This window comes from Castanea sativa, chromosome 12 (assembly GCF_040712315.1).
Source record: "Castanea sativa cultivar Marrone di Chiusa Pesio chromosome 12, ASM4071231v1".
NCBI lineage: Eukaryota > Viridiplantae > Streptophyta > Magnoliopsida > Fagales > Fagaceae > Castanea > Castanea sativa.
This window is the reverse complement of record NC_134024.1, coordinates 24,444,478-24,458,569: the sequence shown is the minus strand read 5'-3', so window position 1 is coordinate 24,458,569 and position 14,092 is coordinate 24,444,478. Positions and strand designations below refer to the sequence as shown.

Sequence of the window (14,092 nt, the reverse complement as noted above, 5' to 3'; positions counted from 1 at the left end):
CAATTTATTGTGTTTGTTTGTTTCATTCTAATTTTGGTTAAACTTGAAAATATTTTTCATTGACATTAGAATTCTTTGTAAAATATTATAAAACATTTTACCTTAAAAAACTTGGAAAAACATTTTACAAAATGCATTGTAGCTCTTTTCTTCCTCATCCAATGGCTGGGTTGTCAATCTGAACAGGTGGTTCAGTGACAGACTAGTAACTCTAGTGGCTAAGCAGTCCATTTTGGTGGTTTGTAGTTGAAAACATTTTATCGTGAAACAAACAAAGTATTTGTGTATATATAATATAAGGATATATTTTGAAAAAAGAAATATTATGTTAGTCAAAATTAAATGTTGCATTTTTGTACAAACTTCAAAGGGAAAAATATTATTTCAAAAAACATTTGGAGAAGTGTAATTTTGAAAACTTCAAGAAAGGTTTGTATAATTTGTTCAAAATAAAACGAGTGGTGCACGAACAACAAATTAGGAACACAAATTCTTTGTTTTATATATATATTTTGCTACTTTAGTAATTACAATTTATCACCTATTTAGCCAAAAAAAAAAAATGATCACATGTTTTTTATTTTTTATTATAAATCAATCAAAAAAAAAAGAAAAAAGAAAAAGAAAAAATATCATATCATATATCACAACTATTTTCTAGAGTTGCTCAAAAGAGTTATTAATTTCCAAGATGACATGTTATTAATCGAGAACTAGTCTCATTACACGCGCTTCGCGCGTGCGATGAGACTTTTCTTTTTTAGTAGTCCTATTTTATTAAAAAAACTGTATTTAATTATTTTATATATATATGATTTTTATTTTAAAAATCTAATTTATAAATGAATAAATCAATTTAAAAATTAATAGAAAAGTGATCCTATTTTTTAGGCAATATTTTAGTGGGAGTTGGAGTTGCATTTTTACCGAATTGTCTTTTAATTTTGTCTCTACTTAAACATAAGATTATATGGGTATCTTTGAACTAAAAAAATAAGTTTTATCGGATTGTCCTTTAGTTTTGTTTCTATTTAAACATAAGATTGTAGGTACATTTTTAAACTAAAAAAATAAAAATTCAAACAAAAAAAACACTTAAATAGTAGTATAGATAAAACTTTCGTCATATACAGTTGTCTTGTCTCACTGTTAGTTTCTGATCATGAACTGATCCACACTCCATTATTTCCAGCAGATCGAAGTGCTCGAAAGTCGAAACCTCCCGAACCCCTCTCTGTCTCTGTCTCTGTCTCTGTCTCAAAGCCTCGAATAAGATAAAAACGACGTGTCCCCAAACGAAGCCACTTCGTTTACATGCAACCCCTGCATGACAAACTCCGCAACACGTGCTACCTTTTCTGAAACGCGTGCCACTCCATCTCCACACCCATCTCCTCTTTATAAACCTCTCTCACCCACACCAATCATCTCTCTCACATACACACTTCCCCTTTGATCCACCACCGTCTGATCTATCAATCTTCATCAAAAAATGGCGGAGCTCCAACAACAATCCCAGTACCAACAACAACCGGGCCAAGCAAGCCGGTCCCAACAAGTTATCAGGGCAGCCAATGCAGTCACTGCATGTGGGTCTCTCCTAATTCTCTCCGGTTTGATCCTAGCTGCTACAGTCATTGCCTTGACCATAGCAACCCTACTGTTCGTGATATTCAGTCCGGTTCTTGTCCCCGCGGTCATTACAATAGCGCTTATTTTCATGGGGTTCTTAGCTTCAGGTGGGTTCGGTGTTGCGGCAGTGACGGTTCTGTCATGGATTTATGGGTACGTGACTGGGAAGCACCCACCTGCTGCAGACCAACTTGACCATGCGCGCTTGAAGCTAGCTAGTAAGGCTCGAGAGGTGAAGGATAGGGCTGAGCAGTTTGGTCAGCAACACATCTCTGGAACTCAGGCCTCTTAAGCTAGCTGCACCACCGGGCATCTGATCGTGATCTCAATGCCTCTCTATATATATTTATGATAATGCAAAGCTGTGTTTAAGAATGGGTCATTTGTTGTGTGTGTGTGTTTCGTTTATTTTATGTTGTAATAGACTTCTTCTTTTTTGTTGCTTTATGGGGTATGTTACGGTCTTTGTAATGAATTCTACATTTCTACACCTAATAAACTTTGAATTCTATTTTCATTTCATTTTCTTTTCCTTTGATTTAAGTTGATCTTTTGATTTTCTTATGCCGGTCATTAATTTCATTCATGAATGTAAGACGATATAGGTCACGCATTATAGGGTCATTTCAGTCCAGGAGAGCTTATTCAATCGTTGCAAGGAAAGTACGAAGTGTCAAAATGCATGTTTTCAGCTTAGGAGACATGACAAGCGATGCAAAATATGCATGCAGCAATACACGTGTTTAAGTTTTTTTTTTTTTTGGGGAAATAATGCGGCAGAGTAATTTTATTCAGTTAGAAATATAAGAAAATATACAATGGGCATAACTGAACCAGGATGGAGATGTCCACCCCATAGCAATTGATTTACAAGCATAATTTTTAAGAGTCGAAGCAACTCTCATGTTACAACATCTTGAGAAAAAAAAAAAGCCTTAAAAAGAAGAGTTAAAACGATTATCGCTCTTTATTTTTACCTCAAAAAACTAATTTCTAATTTCTATTCTTTATTACCAGCTCAAGATATTAATTATTAATTGGTTTTTGGTCCGATTCATCATTTTAACGGTTAGTTTTTGCTGAAGATAAATTTTTGGTGTAGATAAAGTTTTCGTCTTCGTTCTCTTTAGGATTAATTGGTTTTTAGCGTGTTTGGCATGTGCCATGAGATATCATTCTTTAGATCCATCCGTTTGCTCTTTCTCATCAGTTTTGATGGTTGCATTTTGTCATCATATTAATATTCACCAATTTGTTTTTTGGTTTTTAATTTAGTTGGAGGTTTTTTTTTTTTTTAAATTTATTTTTTAATTAATCAATTGTATCTTGAAGTTATCACATAATAAGAAAAATGTAAATTTAGTTAATTGGCGTAGAGGAGTAGTGAGTTTTTTTTTTTTTTTTTTTTTGGGGCTAAGAACAACCTACAGATTTAATCATAACAATAAAACAAATAGATTCAATATATGAAAAGAAATCAGCAAAATAATTAAACAACTCACAGTCAGATGTGCAAAGATAAATGATGTAGAATTAACTAAGTTCGTGAAGGATGATGCAGAATTCATTAAATACGAAGAAGAAGCATTGCAGCTCAATGAATTGAACTACGTTGAGTTATCTCTCGTTGACTCTATGTTCAAGCACAAAAATAATTTCTCTCTGAGAGAGATTCTCATTAAAAAGTAATTTTTATAAACGATGAACTGTAAATATATATGAGCAGACATTCTCTCTAGGAATATATATGAACAAACATTCTCTCTAGGAATAATTGACGTACGCAGACTTAGAGTCCGTTTAAATAGAACTTATTGTTAAAAACTGAAAACTAAAAACATTGTAGTAAAATAATTTTTAAATGTGTAAATAGTACCGTGAGACCCATTTTTAATAAAAAAGTTGATAAAAAGTGAAGTTTGTGAATCCGTAAACAATGCTCGAATGCACTGTTTATAGAAGAAAAAGTCAACTAGTGCAGCTACTGTTCATGTACAGTGCATGAACAGTAGCCTTTGCCTTCGAAACGCGTGCAAAAAAAAAACTGAAACGTGAACTGGAAATGTAGATGCAGATAATTTGTATCCAAATGAATACTTAGTGACTTAAAAAATATAATAATAAAATATTATTATTTAGACAAGAAGGCTCAATCCACGTATGTTTAAGTTCAATTCAATGTCCAACCCATGAATATATAAATTCATATACTATCTCTTTTCTTTTTCCTACATGGAGCTCAATATTTTGCACCACTTTAAATCCATGTTCAAATGGACATATGAGGAGTTAATTTCTTATTTATTCCTTAACATTTTTCTAACATATAATATAGTTATTTAATCTATATATATCAAGGTGAATATGTAAATAATTTATCGTGTATATATATATATATATATATATATGTCTTTCCTTTAGAGTCTTTTTTGGGAGTTAAAAAAGAGAGGGGATAAAATTTTAAAAAAAAATGGAAAGGAACTAATATATAGTTTTACATTTAGGCACTTCACCGTTTACCATTTTTTTTTTCTGAAATAAGGATATAATCTACCGTTTATTTCTAAAAATAAAAACATAATTTGTAGTTCTCTTGGGCGGTTGGAAATATGTGACTAGCTTTTTTTTGTTCAACATTATGCAAATAAGTTACGGAAATAAACTGTTTCTAACTGAATATATATATATATATATATATATATATATATATATATATATATATATATATATATATATATTAGAGTCTTTTTTGGGTGGTTAGAGTACCTCCTTAGCTTATAATTTTATTAATTATTACTAAAACTTTGGATAATAATTTTTTGACAATTTCATTATCCTTCATTTACAAATTTTCAAATTCTCTCTATATAAAGGAGATTTTTTTATCATAGCCAATAAATTTATTTTTCAATAAATCACACATTTCTTTAGATTTAGTTCACCAAAGAAAAAAAAAGTTTCACCCAAAATTCTAGGACAAATTAGTTTTACTTACCCCTTGTCCGATGAATTGTAGTCATTGCTTCTTTATGTTTGTATTTCCTTCTGCTTTGTTGTTGTCTAAATGCACGTTTGACAATAGATCATAAGTTGACTTTGTTCTTAAATATCTACTATTTACAGGACTAACGCTGGTTTTGGTCTTAGTTTTATTTCAAATAATCTAACTTTTAAGTTTTTGGGAATTAAACTAGTTTTTATCTTTTTTCCTCACATTATGCAAAAGAGTTAAGTAAAATAAGCAACTCCCAGACAGGATAGTCTTTGATTTGTTGTTAAAGTTGTGATTGGTTGACAGCTCCCATGGTAGGCTACCCTCGACGAAGAAAATTCCAAATTGAACTCTTCCATATGTTCTACAGTGGAGCAAGAATTTAAGTCTAAATTGAATTCTATTTTTGAGTGGTAAGGTTGGAATGCAAGCCCATGTAATTTCAGCAAGATGGTTTCGTAATTTAACTGATATTTTTTGGTTTTTTCAACAAAGATATTTAAGATTCAAATATTCTTTTCCCAACTAAGAAATTATAAAAAAAAAAAAAAAAAGCAGTTTAGTAACTGCCCCAAGGCTTCCATATAAGCTATTCATGTAATGCAAAACAAAAATGAATATATAAAAAAAAAAATCAATACTTTGCCTACTGGTCGTTTGCTCCTCTATCATTAAAATAAATATATAAAAAATATTTCTTAGCCTCCCATTATTTACAACCTTGCACCTTACATTTTACTACTCTACTCCAGTAAAACAATGAGTGTTCCTCCTAATTTTAGGAAGAATTCTTAGGATGAAATGAAATATAATGAACACTCTCTTACTATTCCATCCTAGCTTCCTATTAAATTCTTTGATAATAGAATGGATTGGATATTCTTAAAAAGTTTCCTCTTAATCCTTTTCATTTCATTACACTCCCCATCTCTAACAAAATGTAAGAAAATGGAAGATTTAAACTAATGACCTCTAGTTCATGAGGCATAGTCCCTAGATGGTCATGGTACCTCGAGCTTGAAGTTTATGAATTGGAATATAGTATGAATTATAATTTACTCCCATATTAAAATTTTAATATTCATAATTATATATATATATATCCACATGTATGTATATAGGCAGGTCTTAATATATCTTGCATCAAGTTTATCTTAATTGGTATATTAATACTATAATATTTTAACCCCCAAACGACAATTCTTAGTCCATCCCTAGAGTTGGAGTAAGTAATTAATCTTAGTTAAGGTTACTAACTAGTTCACTTATTCCCAATTTCTAACATTCACTAAATGTGCAAGGAATGAAAGAATAATGATTACCAAGAGTTTAGTAATTCAATTAATTGGCACATCTTGATATATCCAAAAGAGATATCAAGATTCAAATCTCTCTTCCCCCAATTATCGGGAAAAAAAGAAGAAAAAAAAAATGATGATGCATACAAGGGACATGCATGCCAAAAGTACTTCTAACTGTTGTTTCATGAATCATGGGCTAAGTGCCCATAAGAGAACCCTCGGCCAACCTTAACCTATAAGAGAACCCTAGGCCAACCAAAATCAATCATCGTTTTCATTTCTCACATATTCCAATAATCCAACACTGATTGTCTAGTTTGTAGGAATTTTTGTGGCAAAAACGCACGAAAATAATACAACGGACTCTGGTTACAAATCTGTGTTACCTCATTGTCATTTCTATTGTTTGCCATTAAATATAAGATGGATACTCATTTGCGCACCAATGAGTTTATTAGTTACCACTTCACCATTGTTTGCCACCCATATAACAAAAGGACCCAAACTCCTTTTTGTAACTCCCTATAATTAATTTAAGTTGACAGAAATTTCTTTCCTTTTTTTAGGGACACAAATTTCTAATCATTTGGAGAAAGAAAGTCTATCCATTCCAGATCACTTATTGCTGTGCAATCCATGTGATTCCAAAAAAAAAAAAAAAATTGAGAGAAAATGAGTTTGTCAAATAATTGGTAAGAACAACCAAACGTTGCTCACATTTGCCTTAATCAAGGTGATCTTGAGGCTTGAGTGACATGAAGTATACAGTATAATGTCTGAGCAGGCTCTCAGTGCCTCTATTGTGCATCATAGGACTCACAGTACCCTTAGTTCTCGTCCTGTTGCTTCGCCAAGCAATTTGTATAGTCACTGCTGCCCATGTTCGCCAATTCGATGAGTAATATCTCATTGTCCGCATAAGTCTATCACTGGCAAATTGGTATCGGAAATGATCAGTAATATACCGGAGTTGATCTGCTTCAAGACAATATGCTTCTATGGATTCTACACAAACAAATGAAGCGGATGAGGATGGAAGTCGATCTATAAATGGGCGGCGGAGGCACCATGATAGGAGCTCATCACCCAAAAAGCTTCCAGGTTGAAGCATACTAGTGCCAATGAAACCTCTGTTAAGGGCTTGGCTACGTCTTACACGACCATAAACAACAAACACCATCCTTTGCACAGGGTCTCCTTCTCTGATAATCTGCTTCATAGGAATATCAAAAAGTTTAAAAACTTCTAAGTCTATGGTAATGGTGTAATTGCACAGTTTCTCACCTTTTCACCCTTGCCGTAGATATGGGGCGTGACTAGATCACAGATGTTGTCAAGAATAAGTTCATCTAACATTTGGAATAGAGGAACCTAAGAAATAGAAAATACAATAATTAACATAAGTTAAATTTCAAAATAATTAATATTGAATACAAAACCATGTGGAGGAATGAACTCTACTAGATAATCATTGAATTTATTAGCCTTAATCTGATCCTAATTTACAAGCAATTTATCCAAAGATTCACATGTTCAATTAATAATGCGACGTTTTGGCAGATGGTTCTTGTTACCTTCTTGACAAGATCTATGCAAAGATAACGTTTAATGTCCCTACGGAGGCCATCAGGCAAATCTTTGATTAACTGCATCTCATCCTGCCCTTCCATGGCTGCCCATCTTTGACGTTCAAATCGGTGAACTCTCCGTCTCAAATGAAGCGGTAGCTGTCTTCGTTTCATCCACCACACCATGTCTCGATGTTTAAGTAGCACCTTTTTCTTAGTTGCCATGAGCGTGTGCAAAAATACCTTTATTAAATCGGGAACTCTTTATCGTTAGCCTATTTCTAATATCCAATAGGACCAATGCTACATGCTCAACATTTTTACAATATTTAGGTGCCATCATATGGGAAATAAGAGAATAGTGAGACTTATGGGTCACCTGGATATTGGCAACTAAAGTAGTGAAGAGCGCCAATCCCCCAAGCGTGATGCATATACTAAAAATCACTTCCAACACATTACTTGTAGGCGCGAGTACATTACCAAAAGAGCTGTAAAATAACCAATGATGTAAACAAATAGATATAATTACAAACAAACAAAAATTAGGTGTAAAGATTTAGTTGATCATTACACAACTACAATTCAAAGATTCATGGAGTAGCATTAATTTGAGATTTCCTTTAGGCATTATTTTCACACATTAATTGTGAAATTCCCACCAACCTTGTGTACCCCATTTGGTTAAAAATGAATATCCCTTCACTAAAAAAAGGTGTCAATAAAACTCAAATGTTTAAATTAATTGTTAAGCTTGTCTAAATAGAGAGATTCATGACTTGATTTCATATTACTCAGGATTTTAACTTTCCAGCTAAGAAATAGACCATGGAGGAGGCACAACTACTTTATCATGTGTAAAAATATTATAATTTTAATACTCTAGCTGATTACCTAAGGCACAAAAAGCCCCAGAAAATAGGATAAAGGATCTTAACAGCCAGGGAATTGCTCGATAAGACTGGAAGTGCCTGCAAATAGATACCATAATTATATGGCCCGTCTTCATCCAAGCAAAATGACCTTATTGCTGTTAAGTTAGCACCACATTGATTTCCCATTAAGTTTTTTCCAGATGCTAACTGAATATGCTGGTTATTACATCTTGCGTCTAAGCAAACTAAAGACAGATTACACTTGGTACTCATGTCACACTGTTGATGGAGGCATGACACTAAACGTTGTGTAGAAAGGGCGTACCAGCATCCACCGACTACCTGTAGATAAAAAATTCAGTTTTCCTAAAATAGTCTATTAACAAAGGTTCTAAATGCACCAATTAACCGAACCTATCTTTATTACTACAAAAATTTGGAGTCAAATAATTAATAATGCATAAATTTTAAGTTACAATATTGGTAGGCTTACATGAGCAGCAATCAAGTATGCAAGGAGATTAAGGTTGAAACGCCACCAAACACTGCCAAAGATATAACCAGTGACCTTTTGCAGTTTTTTCAACAAGTAAATGCTATGGTAGAGTTTGGCGAGGAATTGAACAAAGTAGGTTACTAGAAGTATGGTCATTATCAGATTAATCCGATTTTCTTTGAGCAATTTTGGTACAACCAACCATGTTACCACCTGCCAAAGAAGAAATATGAGTTAAAATAAGTGCTATTCTGTATAAATTAGCTCATTAATACCATTGTTGCATTAACCCCCCCTCCCCCCACCACCCCAAAAAATAAAACCTTATTAATACCATTGGTTCAATACGATATTAATTCTTTTGGAAAATGCTAAAACTATTAATAATTTTATTACTTAAAACTTACTATCACTTAAATAATATAATAAATAAATATGTAAATTATTTGACACATCAATTTTATAATATTTTTAGCATTACTCTATTCCTAACTTTCATGTTAGGGGCTTGAAGTTTTTCAAGCAGCCTATTTTTATCACTGACAAATTCTCTTAAAAGCACAAGAATATGGCATGGCGTGGTGCAATGCTTTTTTCACAAGGTAATTCTTGTAAAGTTAATGGCTACTTCATAGAAGACAGAAAATACTCCGAAAGTAAAGTGAAGAACTAATTATTTCCTAACCATTCTTCTCTTCCTTTTTCATTATTTATTTATTTTAATGATAGGAAGCATAGGGATTTTATTCATTTGAATATCAATTTAGTATAATTTTGGTCTTCTCTTTTAATACAACTTATCTGTCTTATTTTTTGTATTCTACTTTATACTCTACTAATTATAATATGTCATGTTTGCGATTTTTTTTTTAATTTAAAACTTTTCTTATTCTATTAGAATAGTTAAAAGAATATACGGTAATGTGAGACAAATAATTTGTATTCATTTCATTCTTGCACAATTTTTTTATTATTATATAAGGAACGTAATAAAAACACATGATAAGTTATATTTGCAAAGCATGCCATGGGAAAAAAAAAAAGTAGGACGGAGCTTGCCATGTATTCTTGACCCTCCTTATAAATTACAAAAGCCAAAAATTAAAATAAATAAATAAACACATAGCATATTATAATTAGTGAATGATGAATTGGAAAACAAAAAGTTGGATAGAAATTTGGGAAAATTATAGTTTACCACCTTAAACAGCTTCATGTTACACTTTGCACTATAAACTTTTCGAATTCACTTTTTGCATCATAAACTATGACATTTGTTACACTTTGCACCCTGATGTTAAGTTTGCTGTTAACTTGGATAGAAAAATATGACACCACGTAAAAAAACTTAATTGCCCATTTTCTTAATGCTTTAAAAACGAAAGATAAAAATTACACTTTACTGCTTTAAACTATATTCCTTATTACACTTTGCACCCTATATTTTAAATTTTTATCCAAGTTAACAGCAAACTTAACGGTAGAGTGCAAAATGTAATAGTGGTCATAGTTTAAAGTACAAAATGTGCATTCGAAAAGCTTAAGGTGCAAAATGTAACATAAAATATAGTTTAAGGGATAAAGTATAATTTCCCTTAGAAAATTTGTACTCTTCTATAGCCTCACACATTTTCATATCATGTTAACTTTCTTTTAAATGCTTTTTTTCAAAATGGGAGTGTCGAGTGAGTGATTTGCATAACCCAATATATCTTGCCAGAAGGACTTTTATGAAAAACTCTTGTGGATATTATGTGAATAATTTATGTTAGAGAGTGTGAAACAATATTTAATTAATTACCCATCTTAAATTATTATTTTTTCCTTCTAAAAGGAAATTAATTTTTTTTATTATATATAAAGTTTAACGAAAGAAAAAGGGATAAATAGGAATCTTTTTTTTTTGGGTTGAAAAGATAAATAGGAATATGAGATAGAAATTAATTATAACCTGGGGAACCGGGAGAATAACAAAAGCATCCAACCAGAAGCCTTTAAAAGATCGCAGGTTGTGAGAGGCAATCGCACGTACGTCCCACACGAGTTTCCCACACCCAACCACCAAGGATTCGCTAGACACGTAAGCCAACCTGAACTGAAGCCACACGTGGCAGAGATGGACCAGGTCCACACACGTGCGAACGACAGTGAGGACGATAGCCAACACAACATGCATGTAGAAACAAGGGGGCCCATTCTCTACAGTACTCATGTACATCACGTTGAAGAAGAGAGGATCAACGGCCAAGGCCAAGCCACGTGCCAGCAAGATCCGACGGTTCCACCTCTTGATGTTCTTGCTACGTGGGTCCAGGACACGACACAAGATTGGACCCCACCAACTGGTCCGAGCGATTGAATCGGAGCTGAAACATTGTGAGTCGCTGTAGGATCGGTTGTTTTTGAGAGAGATTAAGGAAGAACCAGCTGAGGATTCCCAGTGAGGCTGCTTGTTTGTTGGGTCACAGCGAATGGAGTGAAAAACTGGGACCCCAACTTGGTTGCAGATATGGCATTCTTTGAAGTTGGCAATAGGGCTGTCTTCATCGCTAATACTACTTCTATTCTTGTTGGTGGTGGTGGTGTTATTGTTATTGTTTTTGTGTGAATTTCTTGATGATAGCTCTACCCACCTGTATGTATATGCAAAAAACAAAGAAAAAGAATGTGGGAAATTCAAAAACCTCATTAGTCTACATCTTATAAACATTGCATGTGTAGAGAGAGAAAGAAAGAGAGACAAGATTTTGGTAATTACCTTGAGGAGGAGGACATTGTTGAAGGTAGAAGATAGAAAGATAAGAAAAACCATCTAGAGGCAGAGAAAGACAGAGAGGGGTGGGAGGGATTACTGTGTGAATTGGGTGGTAGTAGTAGTAGTAGTAGTAGTATTATTATTATTATTATGGCCTGTCAGAGAGAGAGAGGCACGTTGCGCATGAAGGAAGGAACCATGGTTGTGAGAACAAAGGGATTTGCTCTTACGTGGGTGTTGGTGATGGAGGCTGCCTTGCTGGCTAGCTATATTTGAACCCCTGGTCCACATACGGTTCCAAGTGCTTACTTACCTTCCATGTCAGCATAGATACCCATATATATATCCATCAAGGAAAATCAATCTGCTTGATTGTGCAAACAGTAAATGTTGGAGAAAAAATTATTAATTTATGTGAAAATGATACACAATTAATCACAATCTACCCCATAAAATAGTTGTAGAAAATTATGTAATAAATATTGTAGACATTAAATAACTCCCATGTATATTGGTATTTTTTGTTTTTTAATGAATAAAAAAGTAAGACGGGTGACTAAAGTGGCTTATTACATGGGGTGCTATCATAATAGTATCCTATCATTAGAAACCGGTGAGCTATAATTTTAAACCACGAGAGCACTAATGGGCATTGGAGGGTCTATTAATTTGAAATCAGTGAGCTATAATTTTTACCCAAACCCCACAATGGTACTAAGCTAGTGGGAATTGGGGCTACAGGTGATAGGTTTAATTTTCTTAAGCGTTTCTTATTGCGAATTCAAACTTGAGACCTCTACTCCTTAAATCACTTGTGAGTAAACTCAATAACCACTACACCATCACCCTTAATGGTGTTCTTCTTACGTAGTTGTGCCAGTATTCCCATAATTATTACTACTTCTAAATATGTAATTATTCCTAGTTCTTAATGTGTACTGTTATTACCATAATTTTACTTAAGCAATTTATTTAGAAAAATTCTTAATTTACATTGTACTATCAAGGTAAAATTTTCTTTGTATTTAAACAAATGTGTCCAACATTGTACTCTCACAAGTCACATGTTTTAACTTTAAATGCCACTGCCAAATTGATTGACTGGGAATGTATCAAATGCATGTGTTGGGCGAAAATGGGCAAATGCCCATTTCGCACAAAAAAAATGGCAAATGCCCCATTTTCCAAACTAATTAGGGAAATGTCTTTCTTTTGAAATTCGATTTTCTCAAAATTGAGTTAAAAAAAAAATTATGGAGCCCTATAACGATATTTTAAGGAGCCTATAGTGACGTTTTAAGGACCTATAGCGGCTCGAGTTACAAAATGCCGCTATAGGTCCTTAAAACGTCACTATAGGCTTCTTAAAACGTTGCTATAGGGCTTAACTCGATTTTGAGAAAATCGAGTTTTAAAAGAGGGGCATTTCCTTAATTAGTTTAGGAAAGGAGACAACATGCTGATTTTTTTTCGTGAAAAAGGCAAAAGCCCATTTTGGCCTGCATGTGTCTATTATCAGGGCAGGGGAAGGGAGGGAGGTGGCTACCTTTAACTTTTCAAAAATCCTCTATTCCTTTTGTATTTTTGGTAATAAAAAAAAATAGATATAAAATTAAATAATGGCCCCCCTAGATTTTTACTAAAAACATGTAATTCATTTATACAATTGACTAATATTTTTGTTCCCCTCTAATTACTCTTATATCATACATACTCATTAAATCAAAGTATGTTTAATGTGTATCATATGTAACCTCCTCTCCCTTGAGATTTGGAGTAATGACACTCCATTCCAAACTTGAAGGGAAAAAATACTTTTCTCTCTTAGGATCTAGAGAAAATAACACTCTTCCCTTCACGTTTGTATTAGTAATGGAATATTCTAAATTCCTATAAAAGTTTCTTTACCAAAATTTTACCATGGTTAGTAAAACATAACAGAAAAATTTAGAATAATAACGCAAAGTTTATCGCACACCAAAATACTTGCAATGAGAAATCTCTCCACAACCCATTGGAAATTATATATATATATATATATATATATATATATATATATATATATATATATATATATTGTGTTGAATATTTTAAAATACTCTTTAACTAAAATTTTAAATCAATAGATTTTTAATTCTAAAACTAAAAGAGAGGATAATTTTGGAAACCAGTCCTTAAGAAAAGGGCAAATTAGTATGCAATATTTTTAACATCAATTTAATAGAGGTTGATCAAATGAATGTGAAGAGGGGAAAATATTTTTTTCTCTTCAAGTTTGAGGTGGAGTGTCATTTCCCAAAATCTTAATGAAAGGGAGAGTGATTACCTCAATAATGTTAGGACTTTTTCGTTTTTCTTTTTTGCAATTGCAAAGATGTAAAGACTTACCTGATGTAAATATTTTTGTTTACATAAAAAGATATCATATGTTAAATCAATATTTCAAACATATATTCTTCACGTATAATGTTTG

At 32.7% G+C, this 14,092-nt stretch overlaps 2 protein-coding genes across 2 annotated transcripts; one reads left to right on the top strand and one right to left on the bottom strand.

Annotated features, from left to right (window-relative positions):
* The first annotated feature begins 1,460 nt into the window (after positions 1-1,460).
* LOC142618390 (oleosin Cor a 13-like) lies at positions 1,461-2,080 on the top strand. The gene has a single exon (XM_075791312.1). The coding sequence runs from the start codon at positions 1,493-1,495 to the stop codon at positions 1,922-1,924; it is 432 nt and encodes a 143-aa protein (XP_075647427.1). The 5' UTR covers positions 1,461-1,492; the 3' UTR covers positions 1,925-2,080.
* Positions 2,081-6,649: 4,569 nt separating this feature from the next.
* On the bottom strand, positions 6,650-11,639 carry LOC142620408 (cyclic nucleotide-gated ion channel 2-like). The gene is made up of 8 exons (XM_075793780.1): positions 11,623-11,639; positions 10,816-11,497; positions 8,862-9,077; positions 8,388-8,710; positions 7,873-7,984; positions 7,500-7,736; positions 7,210-7,296; positions 6,650-7,135 (listed from the first exon to the last, which is right to left on the bottom strand). Exons 1-8 carry the CDS (start codon positions 11,637-11,639, stop codon positions 6,650-6,652), a joined length of 2,160 nt encoding a protein of 719 aa, XP_075649895.1.
* Between the last annotated feature and the right edge of the window lie 2,453 nt (positions 11,640-14,092).

Coding starts and splice junctions, on each gene's coding strand:
- LOC142618390 (XM_075791312.1), top strand. CDS start 1,493: ATGGCGGAGCTCCAACAACAATCCCAGTACCAACAACAACCGGGCCAA.
- LOC142620408 (XM_075793780.1), bottom strand. Junction 9,078..10,815: donor TTATTCTCCCGGTTCCCCAG/GTTATAATTAAT, acceptor CTTCTTTGGCAG/GTGGTAACATGGTTGGTTGT. Junction 7,737..7,872: donor CTTTAGTTGCCAATATCCAG/GTGACCCATAAG, acceptor GATTTAATAAAG/GTATTTTTGCACACGCTCAT.